This window comes from Nyctibius grandis, chromosome 10 (assembly GCF_013368605.1).
Source record: "Nyctibius grandis isolate bNycGra1 chromosome 10, bNycGra1.pri, whole genome shotgun sequence".
Taxonomy (NCBI): Eukaryota; Metazoa; Chordata; class Aves; order Nyctibiiformes; family Nyctibiidae; genus Nyctibius; species Nyctibius grandis.
Window position 1 is genome coordinate 28121278 of NC_090667.1, and position 26689 is coordinate 28147966.

The 26689-nt window shown below is 42.9% G+C and overlaps 1 protein-coding gene across 11 annotated transcripts in view; it reads right to left on the minus strand.

Annotated features, from left to right (window-relative positions):
• MAGI1 (membrane associated guanylate kinase, WW and PDZ domain containing 1) overlaps window positions 1-26689 on the minus strand; it is a 300198-nt gene that overhangs the window by 37728 nt on the left and 235781 nt on the right. For all 11 annotated transcript variants that reach the window (XM_068408639.1, XM_068408644.1, XM_068408643.1 and 8 more), the window contains exons 8-12: window positions 25140-25197; window positions 22765-22853; window positions 17687-17869; window positions 15965-16585; window positions 560-591 (exon numbers count right to left, since the gene is read on the minus strand). In XM_068408639.1, coding sequence (XP_068264740.1) covers window positions 560-591; window positions 15965-16585; window positions 17687-17869; window positions 22765-22853; window positions 25140-25197 — 983 coding nt within the window. The remainder of the gene's footprint in view (window positions 1-559; window positions 592-15964; window positions 16586-17686; window positions 17870-22764; window positions 22854-25139; window positions 25198-26689) is intronic.

A 26689-nucleotide genomic window follows, 5' to 3' on the forward strand; every position in this document is an offset into this window, starting at 1 on the left:
AACAAGGAATCTCACACCTGCAGCACAATCCTGCTCAGTACAAAAATGCCTCCAGAGCAAGCACTTGGACAGCTAACTGTACTCCCTGGGAACTGTAACCATGCTCTCTTCATTCTTTGTCTCTCTCGACAAGGTGCGTGCTTTCCCATTCTGTTAATAATTCAGCCGAGGGTACTCGAGAAAACTCAGGGAGTTAATGGAAAAGGTTGGTGCCTATGAGCACCCAACAGGAATTGCTACCTCGCAAGAAGGTGGAGCCTCCCCCTCTTTCCAAAAGGAAACAATAGCTTTTTTTTTTTCGGTAAGTTAAATGACAGAGAAGCTCAATCTGTCAGGGGAGAGGATCTGTAAATCTGAGGCTTTATTTGCAAACAAGTCCCCCTTCTGTACTGCATTCCTCTTTCATCTCCCCATGCAGCAGGAGCCGTGCGAGGTAATCATGGTTGCAACAGAAAGACAACTTACAACAATCGAAACCCACAAAGAAAACAAACGAAACTCATGCCTTTCTCCTTCAAAGCAGGCAAACAGACAAAAATAGTAGCTGAAAAGTGCTTACCGACTTTGGGCTCTTCTTTGGGACCGGCAGTCCTGAAAAATGGCAACAAGGGAAAAATAAACATTAGCATCTAATCGTTACCTTCCCTTAAAGAATAATCCCTAGGTGTATCATCTGAACGTAGCCATCTGCAGAGTTATGTCAGCTTTCGCTCTCGCATCGGAGTTACCAGTCTGTTCATATCGAATCAAAGCACAGGGAGAGGGAGAGTGAGCGAGAGACGGGAGCGGGGGGAGAGCTCTATCTGCATTAGCTATGCTGACTTGTGCTGCTGCAGCAGCCGGGAGGCTGGGAGAGAAACCCACAGCCCTCAGCAGCCACTGAAACCCAGCGCTTGGGCAGAATCTCAAACGCTCCCCTGGATTATGGGAGACTTAGTTCACAATTAAGCCGAGGCTGTTTCCTTTCGACGCGATCGGCTTGGCGATTTTATCAGACCAATCGTGGCGGCGCAGGGGAAACAGGTTGATTTTTTAAAAAGTATTTCTCTAGAAATCGGGTTTTGAAAGGAAAATGTGAATTGGCTTGAGCCGGAAGGCATGGGCTGGGTAAAGGAAAACAGAAGCAAGCGGAGGAGTAAGCTTTTATCCCTAAAAACGTGAATGTTACTGAGAAAACACGCGTTTTCCCTCCTCTCCATCCTAAGAGTAAATCTTTGAAGCCAGAGATTTTATCTGTTATTTACAATTTCAGAGAACTGAGGCTTGAAAACAGCACTGCGAATGTCCTGACCCTTGCGGGGGATGCTAGGGAGCCCAGAGAAGGGGGGCTCACACAGGTTGCAGTTGATGCAAAGGAAGAAACAACTGGGAGGGCATCAGAGAAGGTTTTTTCAAGGACAATTTTGCATTTTGGAGCAGCCTCTTACTCGCTCTGTGATGAGCAAGAGAACTCAAGTGGGATTCCTATCGACTACTTCTGCATGCAGCTCAATTCCCATCAACAAAGGAGATACTTGTCCAGGGAATTTACCTACAACACAGGAAAAGCTCTTTCCTGGGCATTTTGCAAATCACCTTCCTTTTCCTCCACTGTCGAGGGAACTCCCCATATTTTGCTCTGTGTGACACTCCAGAAAACATAAACCAAAACACGGATTACACTCCACATTAAGTGCTCAGTAATTCCGATGTTTGAAATCTGCTTTTGTCTTTAGGATGTGATTTATGTGGCATTTATGCCGCATTATGTTTTCTACTTTATGCATTTTGTTTGTGCTAAAACCCATGCCCTCATCTAACTTTTACAGAGAGAATAAAATAAGTGATGCAAGTGAATTACAAATCTGTCTAGGAAGAAGCTCATTTTAAAGTAATTTGGGAGATGCTCGTTCTGAGTAGGGAAGATCCACAATTAAAAATTATAAATGGAGCTCACTTTGCTGCCTGTTCACAGACTGGAATGCAAACTGTAATGAGTATTTTAAATGGAATATTTGCAGCTTTTGAGGAATATCTGTGCTCTGCACATCACTCTGATGTATTCCCAGTCAATAGCTGATACCCCTCCAGGCACTGATTGATCAAGGGACAATGAAACATCAAAACTGTTTGAGCTAAACAATTGAGACCGTAGCTTCATTTCTGCTGATGGTGACTGTGTTTGTATAACACACTTGAAGAGGAAAGCACTAATAATGCTCATGGCAAGTCACATTTCTAACAGGCATCATTTATCACAGAGATAAACAAACAGAGAGTCTCCCCTCTCTTTCTCTCCCCTTCCACATGCATGCACACATGTTTACTCTCCCTTTCCAAGAGATGCTCTTTACTATTAAATCAATAGGTAGAACAGATCCCCATGCATGCACGCACCCTTCACAGACCAACATGAGCCAGAAAAGGTATTACAGCAATTTAAATATTCCCTGCAAAAAATAAAGCTGAAATGCAGCTGGGCTGTTGGTTCAAATTGTACCAGAATTCAACTTATTGCATCACAAGCATTAGATGTTAAAATTTACTAAGTATGAACTGCTGAACAAACCTTTCCTTCAAAGTTTGCCATTAATTTTGGCTGTTCCAACATAAAAGAGGTGGAAAATGGTTGAAAAAAAAATGGAAAACACATACAAGACCATTGTTTGGTGAGTCCTTCAGAGGCCGATGAATTTTACAGTGTCACTGCTCTGTGCCAGACTTTGCTGCAGAACAAGCAGTAATTGACTGCTTACCAAAATAAGTGACTGCAGAACACATTACAAGTGTTGGTAGTTTTTCATGGGACAAGCTTATCGTCAGGGAAATAACCTGCCTGTACATTTCCCTATAAAAAAGTTATTTATTCATCTAATTTGGGTCTCATTTTAAAACCCCAGTTCTTGACGCAGCAGGCCAGCTGAGCAAACGATAAGTGTAATGTGTAGTTTTCATGCTTAGATGATGGAATGCATAAAGTGTTTAACAGCGATGAACACGAAGCGCTTGAATAACCCCCAAATCCTGGAGCATCACTAGCAAGAAAACGCTGAGCTTTATTAAAAAGCTTCTGGCATAAACAATTGCCCATGCCTATAAGTTTGGGATGGTGACAACTATGAACTCCAACATTCACCTTTTGATTACATTAACTGTGTCCCAGCACTGCGCGGGCCACTGCTCACGCCACGCCTTGCTTGGTATGCTCATTCTCCCAGTTGCTCTGTTCTCTCTCCTGAAGCCTCATTGCAAGTTTTTCAGAGGTAAACGGGCCAAGCACGGACTTAACAGCCAGTTTGCATCTCTTTGGTGTTGTCCCATTTCTTAGTGGCTGGGGTAACACCATTCACATCCCTGGCCAAGAGAGGCCAAAAGGCTTCTCTGCTGCTCTGCCCTCAAATCCTATAGTGGCACAGTAACAGTTTATAATGACACTGCAATATAATTCCTCTGTGATTTAATGCCTACGGACATCTCTCACTAGTACTTGAAATGCATCTTCTAATTTTGGGGGGGAGGGGTTTGGAGGTGCAGGTTAGAGATGGTGGAAGAATCACACAAACGAACGCGGCTGTTGTCACCACAGAGTTAACAGTGTTTTAAAACAAACGAGCACATCTGGTAAACAATGTCAATATGACCTAAAACCCCTTGAATGGGCTCCTTGTAGATACTTACTGAATGTGCCTGGAATTAAATTAATTAGAAAACACAAATTACTCCCCTCTAAATAACAATGTAATAAAGCAACTGCTTAATGCAAAATATCAGTGATCAGTGAGCAATCTGCAAGCACAAAAAAAGGGATTGTAATCAAACTAAATTCACAGACTCGTCAGCAAGGAAAGAAAGGCTTCATACAAGGTTAGTCAAAAATGAGTCAGATTCAGGCATCTAAATTAAACTAATTATCACAGAGATTATTACATTTATCTTAACAAAACCCTTTCTCTTTTCTCCCCAGTACTCCCTAAAGCTCTATGTACAGCTGGCTGCATCCATCTGCTCAACTACATTTTGTAACACAGAGGAAAAAATGCAAATCATTAAGCAAGTTTTGTACCATGACTTCAGCACTCTTAATGCCATCACCCATCAGGAGCAGTATTTCTGTTGCACGACACTGTATTATGTTGTGAGTAATGTGGTCCATGAAGTAAGGCCACAACTCAGTTTATTTCATGTTATTTGGCTTGTGTTAATTTTGCAGTCTTGTGTGGTAAAACTTTTGGAGCTGGGAAGCTCAAAGTACCCTAACCCTACCTAAAACGGGTTCATGGAAGAACCCATGGACAAAACTCTGAAGTCACCCCAAGCGTTGCTGTTTCTAACATGCAGCGGTCCTCAATTCTTACAGGAAAATGTGAGAAAACCTTTGTCTTTATGCAACCAAAGTAACATGGGAAGACCACAACACATGGCAAATTATGTTTTACTGAGCATATACAGAATGCAACGTGTGAGTACAAATCCATACCGTAGCCCGGGCCTGATTCTGGTGAGAGCTCAGAAGGACACGAATGCTCAAAAATTACCTAGATGGACACCAGACACAACATGCCCTGTTCCACAGCCCTGTGTTTTAGAGACAGTAGATCAAAATGATCAAAAGTTGAATCTTAAGGAAGACCTGTCTCTAGGCACCACAGGAGTCACCCAGTCAACCCATTCAAACAGCTCAGTTATGCAAAGGCCAGTTGGTGTGAACACTTCTCCCTCACCACAAAAAAAAAACCAGTATATATTTCAATGTGATTTCAGCTGAAGCTGGAACAATTCAGTACCAGTTTGCACAATCCACCCATAGGACAAATGCGCTTGCAAATGCTAAAAGCCAGTCTAGAAGCCTGACGTATCATCTTATTTACTGCTTATATCTGTGGCTACTGCTCAACTTTTTTTCAGTTTTGGGGCGTTTTTGCACATGAAAGGAAAGAACAACTGTGTCTAGGTCTTTACTTCTCGTGATTGCTTAACACTTCCAGTCAGGACACCCTGTGGACCGTTCATATCCAACAGCAAAAAAAAAGCCATAAGTAAGCCTAGGTGAAAAGGTCACCCATTTGGTTTTGCCATTACATGGTATGCAGCCCAAAATGCACAACAGCTGAAAATTAGCAGGAGATGAATAAAGCCACAAGAAAAGCACCATTTCAGACTGTGTCACACAGTTAACATTTACAGAGAAAATGTTCCTGCCTGGGAAAAAAAATATAACAAGCTCTCTAAATAGTGCTGCTTACACCATGCTGAATAAAAACCAAAGGCTGTATCAAAGAAAACAAGATGAGAGGTAAAGTACTGGAGTAGGGGGTACACAATCATATACCTGGCATTGCACATTGATCGCTGTTTTCTGTGTGCAAAACAAGGAACTCTAAATAATTAACGCTAATGGCCATTAGTGCTGCTGGGGGACAGGGAAGGGAAGGTTGGTGGTGACAAAGCAATCCCCTTGATTCTGTATAATCCATTGCCAAAGAACTTCTAATAAAGGACAAATACTATGCAAAAAAAGATGGAATTTGATCTTTTCCAGATCAAATTCTGGAGAAAGAACAAGAAAACATACCAGAACAATCTGCAGCAAGAGTTAAGCCTGCACACAGGCATAAGGAGCATCATCAAGAAAACCCCTGCCTTGTCCCTGCCCAACTTTTCTGCTCATCATCGTGTTTTGCAGAACGAGAGTGTCACTGAACTAGCAAAAGAAATTAGTTATGCAATACAAGCTTTAAGTGAGAGAATAATTTACACTGCAGGAATATAACCCTGCCATAAATCAAGTTTGGTAACTACCAAATAAAATGAAAAATGCCACATTTCTCATGCTAACGTTCAATGCTAATGCTAAGAAAGTGATGCTGTCAAGAGACTATCTTGGGCATTATTAACCCACTGGCACTGGAAAAAAACATAATGAGGCACAGTACATTATTGCCATTAATAAGAATTTCAGTTCTAGGTGGTCTAAAGATGTTAAACTGTATTAGCCTCAATTACTCATTCTTGGTCAGGATGCTAAAGAATTCCTCATAACTGAAGTCTCAGTCATATTTTCAGCATCTCAGACCAGAATTGATTTTAGAAGATATAAAGAACTTCTATAAGGCTAATATATAGGCTAAGAAAATGCTATTTCATTACTACAAAAATATAAATTTAACTCTGTAGTAAGATAGATATGGTAATGCCAAGACAGTAAGATAATAAAGAGACTGAGGATTAGGGTGACTATTACACATCTAGACTATGGTTGAAAGCATGTTAGCAGTTCTTATGTTTTTATTTTGAAGCTCATTTAATGAAGAGTTTTTCCTAAAGCTCGAGCTGTTGGAGTCATGTGCTTAGGTGAAAATCTCTGTTAATATTTAAACAAATATGTACATAGACACTAAATTTCCGAAACCTCACGAATTTGAGAAGGTAAACACCAGAACTGGAATGTAATTAGAAACCCCCATGTTCTTTTCACACAGATATGCGTGTGTGCATGTGTACACATGTATTATATATGTTTTCATATACATAAGCATACATGTGTGGATATACATGAAGGTACTTAACCTTTTATGCAAGCTCACAAAATCCATCACTTAACAAGCTTTATTTCTAGAGCACATCTCAAAAATTTTTGGGTATGTTTCAATTTAGAAGAATTCCAGTCCCAAACCTCATCTCCTCAGCTGGCTGTCCCATGGCGTGGCCATGTGGGCACCAAAGGGCAGCAGCACCTCAAGACCAATCTCATGTGCCACTCCAAGCTCAGCACGGAGGACACTGGCAGAGGAGAAACCATATTTTGCTATTGTCACATCTGTATTTATCCTGCTCAGTGAGGGTGTTTGTCTTCAGACTTATCACAGCACTGCTACAAGGTGTAAATTCACACACTCAGACCTGCGTGGCTTATGGCAGATTCTCGTATTTCGTATTTTGAGAGCAGCCTGCACAAAGGGGGTGCCTACAAACAGGGCCCTCTTGGTATTAGTTTGATGTTGCTATTAATAAATAACATCTCTAATAATAAGCTAATATTTATAGAATGCTTAGCCAGATTCAGCCCTGGGGGGTGCACACGCACACATGGCATGCTAAGGCAGAAAATCTTTACTAGAGGACAATGGATTTGCAGATGTTTTCACAAAACATGACTTTATTTGACTTAAAATACAGTTTTCTATAAAAATAATCAGTAACTCAATATACTTCCAAGTATGTAACTGTATGTCTCAGAAACTAACCCTTAAGGATAAGGATGGAGTCAAGCCTTCTGGGGACTGACACCTGCCACATCCCTACCAACACTACGTTCATGTGCCCCCAGTCACAGGGCCCTACCCCAGCATCCTCAGCCAGCTGTGTCACCTGCCTGAAGCTCAGCCTCCTCTACCAAATCTGTCTGGTCTACAAGCCCTGCCAGCTTCTCAAGTCCCACTCATGGTTCATTGCAGGTCTTCTGGCACAAAAAACGCTGCTTTAATAGGGTCTTAGAGCTGGTATAGTCCTAATTACTATCACCATCACAAAAATGAGTCCACCTGACCAAGAAAAAATAAACATGAAAATGAATAAACATAAAATCCCAATGCAGAATGGGAAAAAAAATAAATTCCGAATAGAGAGACATTAGGATACATATTTAAAAACAATCTGTCTCAGACCAAAACCATTGACTAGTCCATTACAAAGCCATCCTTCTCCCTCAGTTTTGCCCACCTGCTATTGCTTTTAATGACTCTCCAAATGTATTTAATTACAGCGCTAAACAAAGACCTTTCCTGGATTCCTGATACCTCATTAATTCTGTTATGACTGGTTATTATAATGCCAAATCAGGGCAGCAGCCACCGCACCTACCTGCAGCGTGGCTGATAAAAACTCGTTATTTACAAGTACACGCACACCAAAATGCCACACAGGCGGTATGTAAGGGTAGGAGGAAAAACTGGGTGGAACAAAACTCTCCTTGCTGCACAGCTCCAAGTCCGCTCCATTTCCTGCTGTGCAAACCCCGATGAAGATGTGGGAGGCACATCTCCAGCTAAATCTGCCTTATCTAATGCATAGCATTAGGTTCTGCTGTGCCACCTTGTGTTACATCACATCACAGTTGATATAAAACAACACTGTGTGGGTTTGAGTTGCTCCACTTATACCACCTCAGCATTTAATACCAAACCCAAATCAAAACATAAGGGGGAAAAAAAAAAGCCAACTTTCAAAACCAAAAGTTACAGAGAAAAAAAAAAGCCTTTAGGAAGAATTTCTCATCTTTCATTTGCTAAGCTACCTCCTGGTTTGTTCTCATCTACGAGCCTACTGCTTTCTGCAAGATAAGGTGGTCCATGCAATAAAACATCCTGATGGGAAGACTTCAGACATTGTTTTCTTCCAGCATTCAGCAAATGCTTTGGTTTTCTTACTGATTTTAAGGCATATGCAGATTCCCTGCCACAGAAAGGCAGCCGCACGCGTAACGTGCACACCACCACTACTGTGCTGTCAGTAGGCAAGATTACGCGAAACTGAAATTATTTTGTTACTCCAAACATGTTAATTGTTCACCTCCTTAATAATTAAAGTACCGGTTTGCTCTTGGCCTTGAAGCACGCTTCATGAAATATCTCAAAACTTTAGGAAATTATCTCAGTCCCTGAAATTAATGCAAAATGTGTAACAAAATGCCAAGCAATGAATCAGCAACTGATCTATCCTATTTTACTCCTCCAAGCGACTCTGGATCTCACATGACATGTATCTGGGGGACACAAGCTATAGCACAGAGAGGCCACACTGCCACAAAAATGCAGGGCAATTGGTGTAAAACTAATGCTGACCCAAAAAGCAGATTTCACAGGCATCCCTTCATTTGCTTACTCATTTCTAGAAGAGAATCAGTGCAAATGGAGTTAATGAAGGGTAGTTGAGGGGAAAACACTTGTGCCTCAAATGACTAACAGATTAGTGTCAGCACTTTGCATGCATCACACCAGCAAGAGCTGGAAATTCTGCAGGCAATTAAAACGTCCACATACCAGCGATGCCGATTCTCCTTTATTATCAGAACTGTAATATTATAAAGCTGTTGTTTTTGGAATCAGGTGCTCGTATGACAATGTGCTTTGTACAGACTTAGCCTCCCAGGGTTTAGAAAAGGTAATTGAATATGAATACTAGAGGCTTGAAATAAAAAGACAGAAAGAACTCCGATGTAGTATTTTTATATCTGGAATTTTGGGAGCTTAATGTAGGATTTTTAAATGCTTGGGCTTTTTGAGGTTGATATTTAAATTTGTCACTTACTATTTCAACTGGATGCCTTGCACTGAGAAACTCCAGCACGACCTGGTAATGCTAATTAATTAGTTCCCACAAATGCGCTATTTGTATGAACATTAGTAATGCATATCAAACTATTTGGTGTCTGAACAAGCTACTGACAATTACCCTTTGTGGCTGCAGGCATTTGTAGGCATCCAAAACCTTGGTGAAACCCTGCTGCCTCCTGGAGTCTAATGGGAGCCTTGCCATGGACTTCAGCAGCACGAAAATTTCCCCCTTCATGTTTTTGGTAAGCAGAGTTACCCCAAGCCTTTCAAACTCAGATCATCAAAACCAAACAGCTAATGTCACTAAGATTAACACCTGTAAAGCACTTTGAAGGAGAAAACCACTGCGTAATCCCAAAATATTACATTATTTATAAGACGACCTGATTTTAAATGTTAAGTTCTGCTTATTTTTATCACAAAGAGAAAACAAGTTCCTGCTAGCTTGCTTTACAAAACCGGTTACCAGTGATCAGTGTATGGTGCTGCATAACAACACACAGCGTTGCCCCAAAAAGGCGTATCTAAGACTCCGGACCTGTTTAGAGAAAAATTAACTTGCACAGTAGATTGAAATACATGCACATAAGCAATGCTAATAAGGGGCATGAACTTCAAAATTTTTATTAAAAATATCAAAATGTGTATCATTTCCTTTATTCCATCTTTTCCTGACTTCAACTGATTTTTATATCTGCTCCTTGATATACCAGTCTCTAATCAGAATAAGGCTGTAAGAGAATAGTAAATGTGACATCAAACTTGCTTTAAAATCTCATCAGTTTTTTTGGCCCTGTTAGAATATAATTCTACTTAACAGAGAGAAGAGAACAACAGAGTGACTTGGTGGTTTGGAAAAAAAAAGATGCAGCTACTCCCAACTAAATGTTCCCCCAGACTTGTTCCTCCCCTGCACATAGGTCATAAGTTGTAGCAATGTATTTTTACTAGGATGGTCTATTTTCAGAAAACGGAAAAGTAACATTGCTTTTGCAATTTTGAAATTGCAAAGCATTTCAAAAACATTTAATTTCTTTTCTAATGCAGTTTGTAGACCAACTTACAAACTTTACTAATCTGATTCCCTTCTTCCCAGACAAATCTCTTTAAAGAAAATAGTAACAAAAATAAAAAAGAGGAAACAATCGAAGACAGATTTTTAAATGCCTAATGAGATTCCCAATTTAACCAAGAAATCCATAACTCAGGAATTACAAAGTGATAACCCTGGAATACTAAGTAATGAACTTGAAAAATAAATCTCGGCATTACACATGAACATTATTTCTTTAAGCATACTATGATTCTTACTTTTTAAATACAATTTACTAACTAGTGAGGGGTGTCTATAAGCTATCAAAAATATCCCCCCACCTGTTATCTCTGGGTGGTATTATTTGTACTACAATATCAGGTATTTTTCACTGTACAGCTCAAAATAACCTACACTGAGTGACAAATTGCTGAGAGATTCAACAAAGAGGTTTGATGGGAGATACCTGAGTAGATGGTACTAGGAACTTTGGTAGCTGTGGTGGTTGAAAGACGGTAAGGGAAGGAAAAAAGAGGTGACTTGAAATGGGATTTTCAAAACAATGTGGAGGTCAGTTGAGCACCCCAGATGGCAGGGAGGAATTAGATCTGCTCCTGTTCCAGGTGAGGGGAGAAGCTGCCACAATGTGGTGGACTGGGGAGTAGAGTAACAAAACCAGCCATAAAGGTGGCATGCACGGTGATCGGAACCAGCAGCTCTGTGATCAGCGAGATGGGATTCAGGGGGGTTCCTACGGATCCAAACATGGGACAAAGACCTCAGTATAATGCTCTGCTCCCTCTGTACTAGGAACTGAAAACACTGCTGGAAATGGTGAACTTTTCTTCCTTTTCCAGAAGCTTTGGCACAGGCGAACACGCCCTGTGGTAACGGTCAGATGATTCCCAGGTTGTGATTTTTGTCCTAAATGCAGTTTGGACTCACTTTTTCTCTAATTCAGCAGCTGCTAAGACAGTTTGAAGTTTCTGGCAGCTAGATGCTTAAGTGGCACGACTTTCAACTCGCTCTTCACTGCAAGCCTAAAGGGCAAACAGAAGTGAGTGGCTTGTTCAAAAGAGTTCAAGTCTGCACTGAATAGCTGATTGTAACTCTAATTACCATGGTTTTACATCATTAGGGACAGCAACTGAAAAGGAGCTCTAATTCCAACACTGTGAGACACTACTCTTTTTTTTTTTTTTTATTGGGCTCTTACCACTAAATGATCCATTTCCAATGCTTCTGGTAAGGACAGGACGGGAAAATTTCATTTCCATGCTGGGAGAGGATCCTGATAAACAAGTACAAAGATAATATTTTTGCTTATAGGATTCAGACTGATAGGTGTTCGTGGTGGGGCAGAAAGGATGGAGCAGTGAGGAGACGTCCTCTGAAACCAGCAGTGGTAATGGATTTCATGCAGCTCAGATATTTGATGCTCAATGCCACTGCTCATTTATGCCTGAGCATTGTATTTTGACACTCTAGATCTCAAAAAGCAATGTGATTTCAATCATACTGTTATAATGTGCTTGCAATTATAAGTTGTTACGATGTATTGTTTGTAAAGTTTTCCCACTGTGCCTAAAGGATCTTGTAACTCTCTCTACCCTGGCTGGGGGGAGCCTGAAGCTGCAGCAAGCGGTGTAAAGGAAAAGACACATACCTTTGTACTACTGCGTGATGTTTCAATGGCAGGGACACAAGACAAATAGGGAGGAAAAAAAATGTCCTTCCATTTTAGACTACAGAAAGAGCCTTCAAGTCCAGAGCAGTTGACTCTAGCACGCATTTTCAGCACAAGTAGTTAACTCCTCTCTGTGGGAAGTGGTGGAGGTTAATTACCCTCACATGCCAAGAGCATCACCAGAACAGCAAGTGAGGGTCCATCTAGCTAAGGAGACTTAATAGGTTTATTGCTTTAGAGTGTTGTAATTTTGTTCCATTGCTGCAAATCTTTGTTGTAGTTATAGTTATCACAAGGACCTTCTTAAGACCACTGAGTCAAGGACCAAATGAGCAGGACTATTGGCACAGGCCTCTCCCCACTTCCACCTACCTCATCTCTCCCCACAAACACCTTCCATTCAATTGAACCATGAACAGGAAATTTACTGTGGACTTTGCTTTTAAATGGAGGTAAGCATTGAGGTGCCCACTGATGGGCATTTAGACAGGTAGGTTCTTCTTCCCACAAAATACATTTAGTTTTGAAACTCCAGCACACATATATTTCTCAAAACACTGATTTCCATTTCCCACTTTAATGTGAATTTGGCACTAGGGAAAGCTATTAGAAACTCCACTGATTCACACATGACATGTGAGTGACATTTCGCTTGCACGCTTTTACTTTGATCTGGAGCGAAGTGGGAACCCATCTTTGAGGGGATTAGATCAGGCTCAAGGTTTATGCTATTTTCGACCTTCTAGTGAATAAAGATGCTGGTGAGCACTAACTGAAAGCTTTGAAGGGCAACTGTCCATTCAAACCTGCATGAAAACTGCTCAGCTTAATTCTTTCAACTGAACACAAATCAATCACAATATTTTTGGATGACCTGAACTGAAGATTGACCTAAGAAAAAAGGGAGAAAAAGGAGAAAAAAAAAAATCCTCTTTAATCTGAGGTAATTCACAAAATACATCAATAAGGCACACAAATGTTCTCACTGAAAAAAAAAGTTAGTTCTTAGCGACCCCAAAAAATACAGCACAGTAGCTTTGCAGAATAACTTGTCCTGAAACAGCCCCCCACCTGTCCCAGCATAGACACAACTCCCTGCAATAAAAGTCACTTGGGAAGCAGTGAAATTATTCTGACAAAATGTTGCTTTTATTATGAATAAAATCTGTGCAGAATGGAGAGGTATTTGAGAATCGCTTATTTCAGTCGATTACTGCGCGTACACAAGCCTTCAATGACAAATGGATTTCAAGTGGCAAATATTATTACTTTCTTTGCTTTTTCTTTTTTGAGAAAAGTACTTTATGCACTTGGTAGGTAGAAGGTTAAAAGAACCTTTTCAGCTACAAATACTCAAAATAAAGGTGTGCCTTTTGTGGCCTTAATAACAATAGTTCTTTAAAATAACCAACATGTGTAATCACATTGTGCAGCGCAGGGACAAAAGCACACGCTTTTGGAGCCGGTAGCGCTGGTTTGCTTTCAGGTACCCAGCCCTTGAATAGTCCTGCTGGGTTTTCAAGCATCTCCTGTGCTGTTGCAGGCACCATGTCATAGCCCTTCCAAACACGCTGAGCTTCACCTTCAGGCAGCAAAGGCTTTATGCCTCCTCCAGTTTGACTTACAGGCTCTAATGGGTTGGCACTTTCTTCTTATTTACAGTTTAAATTACTCATGGCCAAACAACACCCAGTTGTTCTTTGGCCAAGATCTCTCTTTGGTTTAAGTATCTCCTGTCTCTCCTACCTAATAGTTAGGGATAATAATTTTGTCCTCTCTGTCCCTTCATTTCGCTAAGCAAAAGCAGCTTTTCCGATCTGGTCTCCCGTACAGCTCTATTACAGCACCCTGCCTCTGCTCGGAGTTCATCCTTCCTGAACTCCTCCAATGTTGAAGTCCAAACCATGGGATATGCTCAGCGAGTTTTATCCAGCACTATGTATAGGTGAAACAGGAAAACAGCAGCAATAACACAATTAAGACCTAGAGAGGGAAGGAGGAAGGGGAAAATAAAAAATCAAACCAGAACATAGACAAGCTATCTATGGGGCCTCTTGAAAGCAAAATCTCAAAGACCTGACATTGTCCCTCTCTTAATGTATTTATCCCCCTGCTTCAATCTTGTGTGAGTCCTGAAAATGATTTCCAGATGACACGTGAGCAGCCGAGCACACAGAGAGGGCATTTCATTTTCGTCCTTCCTGAAATCACCCTTCTGTTCCTCACTCACAGACACCTGCAGGACTCGCCCTCTCCCATAAGCCGGCGCTTCAGCTGAATACACGGTACAGGACATATTGCACAGGCTGCTCTCAGCAGCTGTGGGTTTGCATTTTAACAATTAAACCTCGTTGTTGGGAGCGCACCAGCAGCTTGGAGCAGGCAGAGATTTTCCCGTATATTACACATCTCTTTCTGATATTTTTCTGCCTGATTAACAATCACTTCTGACAAATCCTTTCGACAGCTCTGAACAGCAGCCTTAGTGTCACAGGGATGCTTCATGCAAAGCCTGACTGAATGCAAATATTAGGCTAATGCAAGGATGCCTGACAGCATCTGAGCATTTTCTTCACTGGACACCAGAGGGAGGAGGAGGAAAGGACAACTGACTGAAGCTAAAGAACTGCTTCAAGAGCCCTGAAGGAGCTTATCAGACACGGGAGCCAAATACATTTCTGTAATCGGACCAAAATAAATAGCAGCATCTTGTCTGGGGATGGTACTTTTGAGAAAAGTCTTGGCAGGGGTAACACGAGGTAAAGTTATGGGGGAAAGGACCCAAGTGGAGCAGCACTGAGTGCCAGGTGCATTTTAGGCAGCTCCATCTTACAAGCTTTAAACAAACCCGACTGTTTTTGATGCTGGGGCTACTATCGCTGTCTGTATTCTGCCTGGCTTCTGTGCCACAGCTTGTGTGCCTTTCGGCCCACCCTTCTTCTGGATGTGAAGAAAAACATGTTTCAATGATCAATCATGGATCCAGGGCCACCACAGTTTGAGTCCTGTACCACAAGAGTATGAAATTCGGAACTGTAAGTGCTCTATGCTGAGATGGAAATGCCAGGACCTTGAAGGAGGGTGTAAGGCAGTTCAAGTAGATTAATATGGTATCTATCTAGGAAGGTGATAGCAAATGCTCAACATGTGGTTAGTATCTCAATTAAATAACAAAAGGAGAGAGAGATTCAGCAAGATTACCAGGGAACTATTTACTATCTTATTAAAACTATGCTTTTATTTCCTCATCAAATCTTTTCATTATGCCTTCAAGGCATAAGGAGGATTATTAAATGTCAGCTGCAATTCAAATAATTAATGTATGGTGTTACCAGATATAAATATGCTCTCCAGGAGGATTAATAATAGCTGCTATTTTTCTTCCAACCATATTTTCTCCATAATACATATATTAATCATGAGAAAGCAGTGCATTTTTTAAACCTGTCTACTATTGAAAGTTTTTAAGGAACTCACACTTTGAAAATTGGAGAATTCTTAATATATTCCGGTTTCTACTTTTTAATTTATTATCAAAATAAAAAAACACAGTAAGCACTTGGAAAGGATGGAGTATAAGAAAGGCAATGATTTCTCCAGAGCTGCTGCTAATTGCAGAATCAATGTCCTCAATGAGATCAGGGTTTGTTATGCAAGTAAAGGTCTAACCATACGTGTAACCATAGAACCCTCCGTGCATTACCAGAAGACGTGTGTAGTGCATGTGCACATGGGGAACTACATGCACATTCTCCCCAGTGCAGCATCAAACAATGAATGATTTCAACTATCTATGTGACCTGACAACTGCCAACTTGGGGCAGCTCCTGCATCTCAGGACACAAACCATTTCTACAGAGAAGCTTAGGAAAGCAGGTTTCTCGTGACATGCATTTTTTTTAAATTTCAAGAAGAAATGTTTTGAAGACTTACCTCCTCGCTGCACAAGCAACGTGACTTCGCTTCCCTTAGGACATTCAATCAGCATATCCACCACCTGGTTGTGAGTGAGGCTCTGCACATTCTTCTTGTTGACTTCGACTATAAGATCGCCCTCCTTCAGGCCGCGGCACCGCGGGCTGTCCACGATTTGTTTCACTCTTTGGCCTCCCCCACCGGGACTGTCTGCTATAGTAAACCCAAAGCCCATAGGCCCTTTCACTATATGCACAGTTATGAGTTCAGGTTGTGTTGCTATCGAAGACGCCAAAGAGACCGTGTCATTGGGGTACCCATGGGGTCCGTTGGAGGAGACCTCAGCTGGGCTGCTGGGTCTCACTTCCTTTGTGCCATTTACTTTCCCTGTTTTACTACTGTGGCTCGCTGGGGAGTCGTAATTTTCCTGCCCATTCACAATGATCGGCTCTTTGTCCAAAATGGCCACGGAGGTAACCAGGCTCGTGTTGGGATCATCGGGATCGAAGGGCAGGGGGTAGCCTCGGCACAGTTCAAGGTCCACGCTGGCACCGATGGGGATGGACTGGAAGATTTTCACAACTTGAGCATGAGTGTGCCCCAGCACACAGGTATCGTTCACGCTGACTATGACGTCCCCTGCAGAGGACACAGACAGATATACCAAACACATACACGTTTTGTGCACCCCAGAAAGGGGGGGACTAGAGCCTGCGAGCTGATCCGCAGCATCCACAGGTACCACTCACAGGTAAGTAGTAGCATTTAAGTACCTTTGCAAGGAAAAGGAGCGTTGACACTGGGACAAGCTAGAACTACCTATACACAATGGATTCATTGCATAAAGCCTTTATGTACATAAACGTTTTTGAAGGTGAAAATGGAACTGGCTCATGCAAAAAATTAATAAATTCAAATGATAGTATATGGCCCATTTAACAGTTATTTCGAAGCCTGGCTCTCACTGGTACACACTGTGCTACACTGACATATGATAGAAACAAAACTGAGAGCACATGAGAGCTGTAACAGAAGGCTCTCAAATACCAACTGCTCAAATACGGTGCCATGTGTCATGTCTCAGACATACTTTGGCCTGAAATCTAGGTATCGATTATGTTATGATTCATTTTTCAACACTGGGGCTGCAACATAGGGATGTTTAATGTTGTGATGCTCCCCCTGCAAGTGAGGAGTTGTGGCCTTAGGTGAATCCTAACAGGATTTCATCATGCTGGGCCTGATCTCTGGCAAAACAAATTGGCCCTTTGGTGCCTCCACACAGAGAAATGCAAACTAGCCCACTCCTCTGCCCATTCCCTGGAGTAGCTTTGGAGAGGAGGTGAGCAGCACAGCAGACACAAAAGCACGGAGTGCTGCAGCCCTACAAACACACCACAGCCACTGCCACAGCAGGGAGCAGTAACCCGCAGCCTGACGTGGGACCCTACGACCGCTGGCTCCTCTCCGTGGGTCAGCGTGGGGAAAGCAGGAGCTGTCAAAGCCCCAGCTGGATATTTTGACACCTGAGGTGAAGTTCCAGTATGTGAAGTGCCTTGCTATAAGATCTGGAACATTACCCTCAATGTATCTCACTTCTCTCCTTGCTGATTGAAAAGCTGAATGCTTTTCCCCAAAAAAAGAGATGAGAACTGAAGTTCTTTATGAATTGCACATAAAAACAGCTGTAAAAACATAAACCGAAGTGGTGGTGGTGATTTTGATTTAAAGCATTGGTACCTGTTTCCATTTTGCCATCCAGCGCTGCGGGGCCATCAAGCACCAAACTTTTGATTTGGAGAAATTCATCCGGCTCATCCCCTCCAACAACGGTGAAGCCAAAACCCCTGCTGCTTTTCCTTAGCTTGGTGTGGATGAACTTCCCTTTCAACTCAGAAGGGTTTCGTGTAAAAAAAGGTTTTCCTGTGTAGGAAGTTTGGAAAATATATAAGCAGGCAGGCAAGAGTGTTTGATCATTTTTTTCTCTGCCCCTCCCCGCTCTAACACGTACACGGACAAGCACAGCGGTGTGCTGGGACAGGACTGAACTTCACTCCAGCATCCTCTCACCTCATCACTCTCCACCCGTCTCCCTGGATGCAATCATGCAGCAAAGAGAGAGCAAGACCCCGAGCACCTGGTGCTTTGTTAGCTGTAGTTGTGCACACCAAAGCCCCAAGGCTACAAAGGGGAAGACATACTGCTTTAAGGAGTGGAATACATTAAAGCTGGCAACGCTGGCTTAGATACATGTCTTATCTCTGTCCTGAGGTCGTTATATCCATCCCAGGAAGGATGGGGCAGCAGAAATGCCTCCTCCAGAAGGAGTCTGCAGCAAGAATTTCTGCAGAAAGGAATACCATGATGTTTTTCACCACTTGGCTTTCTCCCAACCCACTGAGCAAAAAGCAACTTCTGAGCCATGGCAGGACACTGCGTAACCCTTTAGCACAACCCACCCACCCCACCATTGCTGCCACCCTGTGACCTCCTCCGGTGAAAAAGGGGAGGGCGCTGATGTTCTTCAGACACTGTTTGCAGTCTTTTCTCTTTCCTTTCTGCTCCTTGTTGCAGATGAGACATTGCTGTTGTGGAGAATGGATTAAAGAGCGGGCTGGGACCAGAGCGGCTGTGCTGGAGGGCTGTTAGTGCTCTCTGGGAGCACGGTTAAGAGGGAACAAGGTCCTCCAACAACAAAAGCATGTTGCACACGCTCGGAAAAGAAATCACAGTTGCTGTACTTCATAGTGCCAACACTAAACACCTTTGCACTTTTAATTGTTTTTAATGCTTAGAGGGGAAAAGACTGTGCCACAAAGCCCTCTGGTGACAGCTCCGGGATCAGCAGTGTGTGTCGCAGCCAGGAGAGCTGGCATACTTTCAAAAACTTTGGCAGCATTGCCGTGGGCCTCTGTTTAGAAAGGAGACCTTGAAGGAGAGTGAGGGGATTTGAGACTTGTAAGCCTTTGAGGGAAAAAAAAAGTATATTTGAAGATTATTCATGAGGGGGCAGTGTGAGGACTTGCAGTCTTCTGCCTTTGAAGGGTAGCACAGCCACACGGTAATCCTGCACGTCACGGGCAGATGCCCTGCTCAGACCCCAAGCTGCAAAAAAGCCCTGACTATCAAAGTGCAACCCAACGTCTCAGGTAACAAACACGGCTGAGAGGCAGCTTGCAGTGGGGCTTGGTCCTGTGCTGATTTCTGTTTCAAAAGACAAACAGAACAAGCACAGCTTGCTAGCGTCTGCCTACAAATACAGGGTGAACTCGCCCTGTAGTAACAGGATAGCAGCACCACAGGCTATGTCACACCTACCGCATTTGGGAGGTGATCACATTTTAAATGAGTGTACCTACAAAACCCCAGCTGGGAGAGTGGTGCCAGGGGCACAGGGAGGGGTCCTTGTGCCCACATCCCCACCAGCAGTGCCATTGCTGGGAGAGATGGAAACCCCTGGGCACAGGGCGGGAGGACAGAGAAGCTGGAAACAGCTGGTGCAAACAGGGAGCAAGAGAAGAGGGAGCAGCACTGAGAAAGGAAGAGGAAGGAATGAAAGAGAGAAGGAGTCAGCAGCGGGTACCAGGACATGTCACTCAGAGTGGTGCTGAGACAGGCTAATGCTCTTCAGTAATATTGCTGCAAAATTTCGGTGGCTGGATGTCGGGAGTGGGTGGAAAGATGAGGGAGGCTTCTAACATCACCCCCTGCGTGATGGGTCCGATGCATTGCTGTGCATGGACACTTGGGCAGCTCTTGCTCTGGCCTGACAGTGTAAAAGCATAAAAGGCAGAGGTGGCATTCACAGATATCTCCCCAAGGAAGACCAGTGTTTTTGGGGCACTCAAATTAAATGCCTAACCCCAGATGCCTGGTGGTCAGGGTACCATCCCCAGAGCTCCCTCGTTTTGCCTTCCTGCAGGTCTGGATTACTCTATGATACTCTAATAGTCCTCGGGAACGCACTGGGGGCTTTGGATACTGTTAAATTTGGCACGTCTGTTTTGGAAGGGCTGATCTGCTGCCATGTGAAGCAGAGAGCACTCCCTGGCTCTTCAGGGCAGGAAAGGCAGCCCAGGACACCAGTACCCCTAGTAGGCTCACCTTCGGAAACCGTGGCTGACCTGCAGAGCAAGGGGACATTTCCCAGCTTCTGGGGCCAGCCTCCCCCTAGTTGCTCCCAGCTCTGTCAGGATGACATGCTCCAGCCAGATTCCCCCTCTCTCACCTTCCCCAGCCTCCAGTTCCTGCAGACCAGGGCAACGCCACTTGCTTGCTATGGAATTTAGATGTAGCCAAAGATGAAGCTTACTTACAACCACTTGTAACCAGAGAGCACTTGTACTGCAACAGGTACAAGTGGAACTCTCTGCTCTTGCCGGCAACCTGATCTGGCAATGTTTCAGCTCACGCTGCAAATTCAGGAACAATTAATGTCCTGTCTGGTTAGTTATTTAAGACAAACAACTGGTCCAAGAGCAGTTGGCTATACACAGAGTGTTGACACTAATAAATAAGGCTGTAATAGCCCAAAGTACTTGTACACATGTACAACATCAAAGGAGGCCTGCAGTATTTGGACCTATTATCATTCCCTCCACATGCGGCGCTTCCCAGAGGAGCTTCAGCTCAAGATTTTTCAGAAACGGGATGTAATTTGCCCCTAATGCGTGGCCAAGGCGCTTGTGCCTCTTTGCCCTCTGTTATGACAGAAAGTCAGATTCAGCATGGGGACCTGGTAGCTCTGCAAGGCTCCCCGAGTGGCAGAGGATCTCCTTCTTTTGGTGTTCCCCCAGCTCCTACCCTCTCCAAATTTTCACTGGACTCAAAGCACACAAAAAGGAAAATCCATAAAAGTCACAAGTCAGCCCATCTCTGGCAATACTAGAACCTGGCTGATCAGATGTCACAAATGCAACCAAGACACCCAAGATCTCCAAAATCAAGGTCCTGCCAAACAGTGCTGACAACCTATGCACACCACAGCTGCCAAACACACTGACCAGTTTCCAGGGCTCTTAAACTACTTTAACTGAAACTCTACCTGCCCACGAACACAGATGTGGGGTGACATTGGCTGTGGCTCTCAAACTAAAACATGACCATGTTAATGCATGTCTGTGTCTTAATCACAGTGCAGCATGGTGAGATTTAGTGTTGCTTTTTGGGAGGGAATGTTGACCTATGAGAACAGAAAGAAATCTCTGCACTAGATCTTATTATAAGAGCCACATTCTAAACTCCGTAGAGTTTAGAAGGTATAAAAGCCTAATCCTTGCATACCCATACAACTCTGTAGAAAAGGATCTCCTTCTACTTGCACCTGTATCCATCAACAGTTGCTGTTAAATCCCACCAATGTTGTAACTCATGTTTCCACGATGCTTTTTTTAAAGACTTGTAACGCTACACAAAGAACGGCCACAATCATTTTTTTCACACAGGCGATCTCATTTACCTCTCCCATTTGGCAACAAATGTGGTCTCGAAACAACTAGTCTCAAAATCTAGGGGAATTCAGATAAGCAGGCACATGCTTTGGTGTGTGACACTAGCCCTGGAGATACTCTCTTTGCAGGCGACTGAGGGAATTCCATTCTTAGGAGAAAACCCTTGTTGCACTTTTACAACTGGTTTAACAAGGTCGTTACCTTGCACTGGTGCTTCCCGAACTGCCTCTTGGTTGTTTGAAACATGGTTTGGAGCAGCAGGTGGTGGGATAGATGGACACTCCTCTGTCCACTCTAGAGAGGGCAGAGAGGGAAGTGTTACTCGTTTCACAACGGCACCATGAGCTCCTGCATGTACGCACACTGGGAGCGTGGGATTCAAGCAGAGGAGACATGAGAAGCATGGTGAGAGAGGAAACACAGTCATGGAAAGAGGGAATAAAATGAATGAGATGTTCAAAACCCAGTTCTGGAGGACTCTCTACGTCCAGGTCAACTGATCCATCTGCTGGGACACCCTAACTCACACTAAAACTTGCGACTTGATTTGCATCTAAGTGGTCTCGACATTTATATGAAATCTATTGCCCATGGCCCTTGTGGCATCTGTTCAACTTGATTGTTAAGTAGACAGAGCTGATCTTGTAGGAAATGGGGCTGCAGGAGGAATGTTGAAGCCTAAATTATCTTCTCCTTGGATAATAACTGCTGTGAAATAACTTGGTGTGAAAGCTACAAAGGTACCAAAACAAACCAAAATGCCATAGGCCCCTCACTGCAGTTGGGCTGCATTTAAAGGAAAAAAAGGAAAAAAAGAAAGAAAAAAAGGCCGGGGCGGGGGGGGGGCGGGGGAGGAAAAGAAAAAAAGTGTTCTGAATTAATGAAATTACTTCATATGTTAGAGCTTGACAACATCCAAAGGTCTTGGGTTAAGAAGTCTCTCACACAGACAGGTTTCTCTAGCGCACGTGTAAAGGCCCACTCCTCATCCCCTTTGGTAGCTTGAGTCCCAGTGCAGACTGGAACACCACCAGCTACAAAGAATAACTCAACGGAGCAGATTAAAGAGGAAAAGGTGTGTTTCTGGGAAGCCTAGAAACTTTCCAGAAATAAAGGACATTAACAGAAAAATCCTTTCCCTTTATAGGGGTGAAAGCTACTGTATTTAAGTGGTTTTGTGGTTTAGGTTTTCTCCTTTGCTGCACCTTATGTGAAGGGCGCACACAACCTTTCCTGTGCACATCATTTTGCCTTTAAATGCTAAGGCCACAGAAGGAAGGACAAATACATTGGTATGGTGCTGCCAAGGCAAGGGAGGGCACGTTCCCTCCTGAAAACCCCAACCATCACGCCCTGGGTGGTGCCAACCTTCTGGTGGCTGTTGCTGTTGCTCCAGCTGTTTCTTCCTCTTCGCTTCAAGAACCGGGTTTTCATACTGTGTCTTCCGGTTGATGTGGCTGGAGATGAAAGAGAGCAATAAATTAGGAAACCCTTTATGTGATAAGCACGAATGACAGCCAGGCATGAAACTCCTCCGAGGAAAGGAGTAAAATATCAAACAAACCCAACAGCAGTGTATGTGGAGCAAGGCTCACCTAGTCGTGCCAAAAAGCGTATTTAGGAAAACAAGTGGATTCCAGTATTGATATGATGTCTTGAGTCGGAATGGCTAATTCCTTCAAATACATTAAAGTAGTGATCTATCTGTGAAAAATGAGATTAAAGCAGAAAAGGCGCTCTGTCTGATTGAATTTTAAAAGACAGGCCCATATCACCCCTGCTTTAATCAGATTCCCAGAGGTGCAGTCATTCCCTGACTCACTGAAGTTAAAAACCAAAACAAAACCCAGCAACTGGTAACATCTGTCAGCTATCTGATCAATGCACACTGTTAACAGGGTGTCTTAAAAATATCTGTGGGGATGCAGGCTATGAGCTGAAAAGCTGGGCTCTGAATGGATCCAAATATGTTCAGAATTAGCCACTAGCAAATACTCCCAGTGGAAAGCAACATTTGGTGAAACTTCAGCTGTCCTCCTGCAAGGGCCATTCGGCAGCTTTGGACCCATATGAGATGTTTAGAGCTAATGTTTCTTACCAATCTCAGGAAAACGAGGAAAATAAAAGCAGCCCAGCCCCAAAACACGGAGATAAGCAATGCACTTCCCCGAGAATTGGCCATTTTATGAACCCAAAGGATGATCGCCAGACACAGCTGCCAGGGCGGTGGGGGCAGAGGTCTGGGGACTCTCTGTGGCCGACAACTGCCGCTGAGATGAGCTGCTCATCAACCCTTCAATTCAATGGCAATTTTTCAAGAGTGATTTCGCTACAGCAGAGGAGCAGGCAGACCTCAGAAAATTATATTAGCTTAAAGCCCAGCTTTGTATCCAAAGCGAAGTTTACCATTAAGAACTTGCTATTTTATTATCTCGTCCCACGATTTTTATCAAAAAAAACCCCAAATGAACAAACAACCACTTTTTCAAGTAATCACAACAGAAGCACTCTAGACAGCTATGTTCAGAATTTTTTCTGCAAAAGATCAATATTAAATCACTGGAAAAATATTTAACTAATCGAATAAAAACAAGTTAATGAGTTCTGTAAAAGATTTCCCATTTCAAGATATCTTCAGAAAGTTAAGAAAAAATGATAACTACTTTAAAAATGATATAAACTTTTTCATGATACAGTTGTTTATCAATAAAAACTAACATGCAATAATAGAGTGCCTGAATTGGAAGGGACAGAGACAAATGCTCAAATCATAACCATCTTGCTAGCTTATAGATAGTAAGTAAAATAAACTTATGTCTCATTGCTGTTACTTTTCTATTTAAATTCATCACTAAGGAGTGCCACATAACTAACAGGCATGGATATATAAAGTAACAGGAAAAATTGCTGGAAAGACCTCTTAGCATGGCATTTAATAGCCAAAAAATATTCTTGATGTCTTTGGTAAATAAATGCCAAGCCTTAATTACACAGTTTTCTAACCTTGTTTCCCTAGGCACAGATGGTAGGGTCAGAAAAGAGTCAAAGTAGACAGAAACTGTATTCCATGTCTATTCTGAGGGCTATCATAAGCCATCCTACTAGACAGGAGTATACACATAATTAAAAATTCATTTTATGGGGTCAGTGATGAAACAAAACTCAGATCTCAGTTTCCCAAGGGAGCGATCTGACATCTAGATAAAGAAGAAGCTGTTCTAATTCCGGAGAGAGTCCCATTAAACCTGTAATTCTATTCACAACAGCACAGACTGATGCAAGAATCTCTGCCACGGCTGTTTGGTCACACAGGCTCGTCCATTCCTCCTTTGGAGTGTCTTCTGACTTGTGACTGAACTGGTGGTCTGCTTTGCACACATATTCTGATCATAGCACTATACAAAGAGGATCGAGCTCATTTAATTGCACACTTGTTAATGTTCTCTGGATAAAAGTGGTTTGTGAGGTGCTGGGGCTCCTGCATGCCCTGACCCAAGGGTGCTCCTGTCTCCCCTGAGCCCACCCCCACCCCAGGGTGCTGCTGCCAGAGCCCACCAGAGAGTGGGGAATGGTAAGGCAGGTAGGGTTCCCTCTCCCAGCCCCTATGGCATCCCCCAGCCTGTACAGGGGTCAGGTTTTCCTCCTCCTTCATATAAGATGCTACCGACAAAGCACACAGACCGCTGTGGAGGAAAGCCTTCCTCTGCCCGACAGCCACACCAGAACTGGAGAGCAGCACTTACTCTACATAGTAGACACCATATACGGGATCCTCAATTTTCTCCCAACCAGCAGGCAACTCTAGAAATAGAAAAAGCATTACTGAAGCCTCCAATGAAGTTTTTTTCTGACAGGTTCTGCTCAGCGTGCAAAACTCATCAGTAGCTCAGACTTTGCTTCAAACACTTTTCAGAACAACCACGGCCTCCTTTTAAAGGCTGGCACAGCATGGCACCAACATCATAGCCTGTCCCACCAGCGCTGGGTTAGCCAATCAGTGTGAAGATACCCATGTTAGTCAATTTTAGATTTGCTTTCTGCATTAAATGAACAAGTGATCAATACATTTCCTTTTTGAGAATGCCTCAAGCACCCTCCTGGTTTGACCATCACGGATCTGGATGGAGGCACTGCAGTGGAAGTCGATGCAGGCAACAGGTCAGAGGCATGTTAACACCAGCATATGAAGATGGATGAGATCATGGCAAGCAATTGTAGCACACTAACAGAGAGACCACTTTCATCTCCTGTACCAGGGCCGAGCCATTTATGCTCACCACTGCTGAAAAAAGTTTTTTTTGACTCCATTCTTAGGGATTTACACTGCATCGGTCATCCATGAGCCCAACGCAAAAGTGCATCTTGAAACAGGACAAAGTGAGTTTACCGTAAACGCCCAGCATATGGAATCCACCCAAGTGGGGCTGGCACACGCAGATGTGTGTCACTGCATAGCACTCAATGTAAAAACACATATTGCCATAATCAGACGTAACAGCAATTTCCTCTTTTAATTAGCAAAATTAACAAAAAACAGTTCTGAAGATGAAATTAACATTTGGAAATGTATCCACTTTTGTTCCTGTTGATTTTCTAGACTGCTCATAGTACTTTAACTATAATTAGAGAATGTAATAAAACCACTTCAGCATCCAACTGAGGGTTATTAAAGCTGTATGTATTACTTAGGGGCCTGATCCTTGCCCCACTCATTTAAACACAATGTTCCCGTTGGCTGCGGGTACTGAAATAATCATCCTATTAACAATAGAAAGTGCTGTGTTTGTGTAGTACTGTGAATCAACTCGAAAGAAGGCTCCACCACACTACTGACTGTGCAAGTGCAGTCCTTGCCCCACAGACTCTGCACATTCATTTAAATAAAAAAAGCCATTGTCAGATAACACAAGATCAAATACTCCATGCAAAATAATTCCTCAGAATTTATCACTAAATTGACAAGACTGATAGCAAATAATCTATGTTTGTTTACTATCAAATGCAAGATTTATTTTCATTAATGGCATCAATTGCTGAGCCACTACAATCAGCAATGGCCCATTAATTAGAATAAGTGTAACTACCTACTTCTGCATTTATAGACTTCAGCTATGTGGCCATAAGGACAGAAATAGCTCCAGACTGGAGATGAACAGAATCTAAACAAACACACATGGACTAATTACTCAAAGTTTATGTTTGTGTTCAGAATTGGCTGGAGATCAGATGAAATCGATTTTCATGGGTTTTGCTCCACATGTCCCTTATTTGCAGATATGAGGTAGGTTTTCCA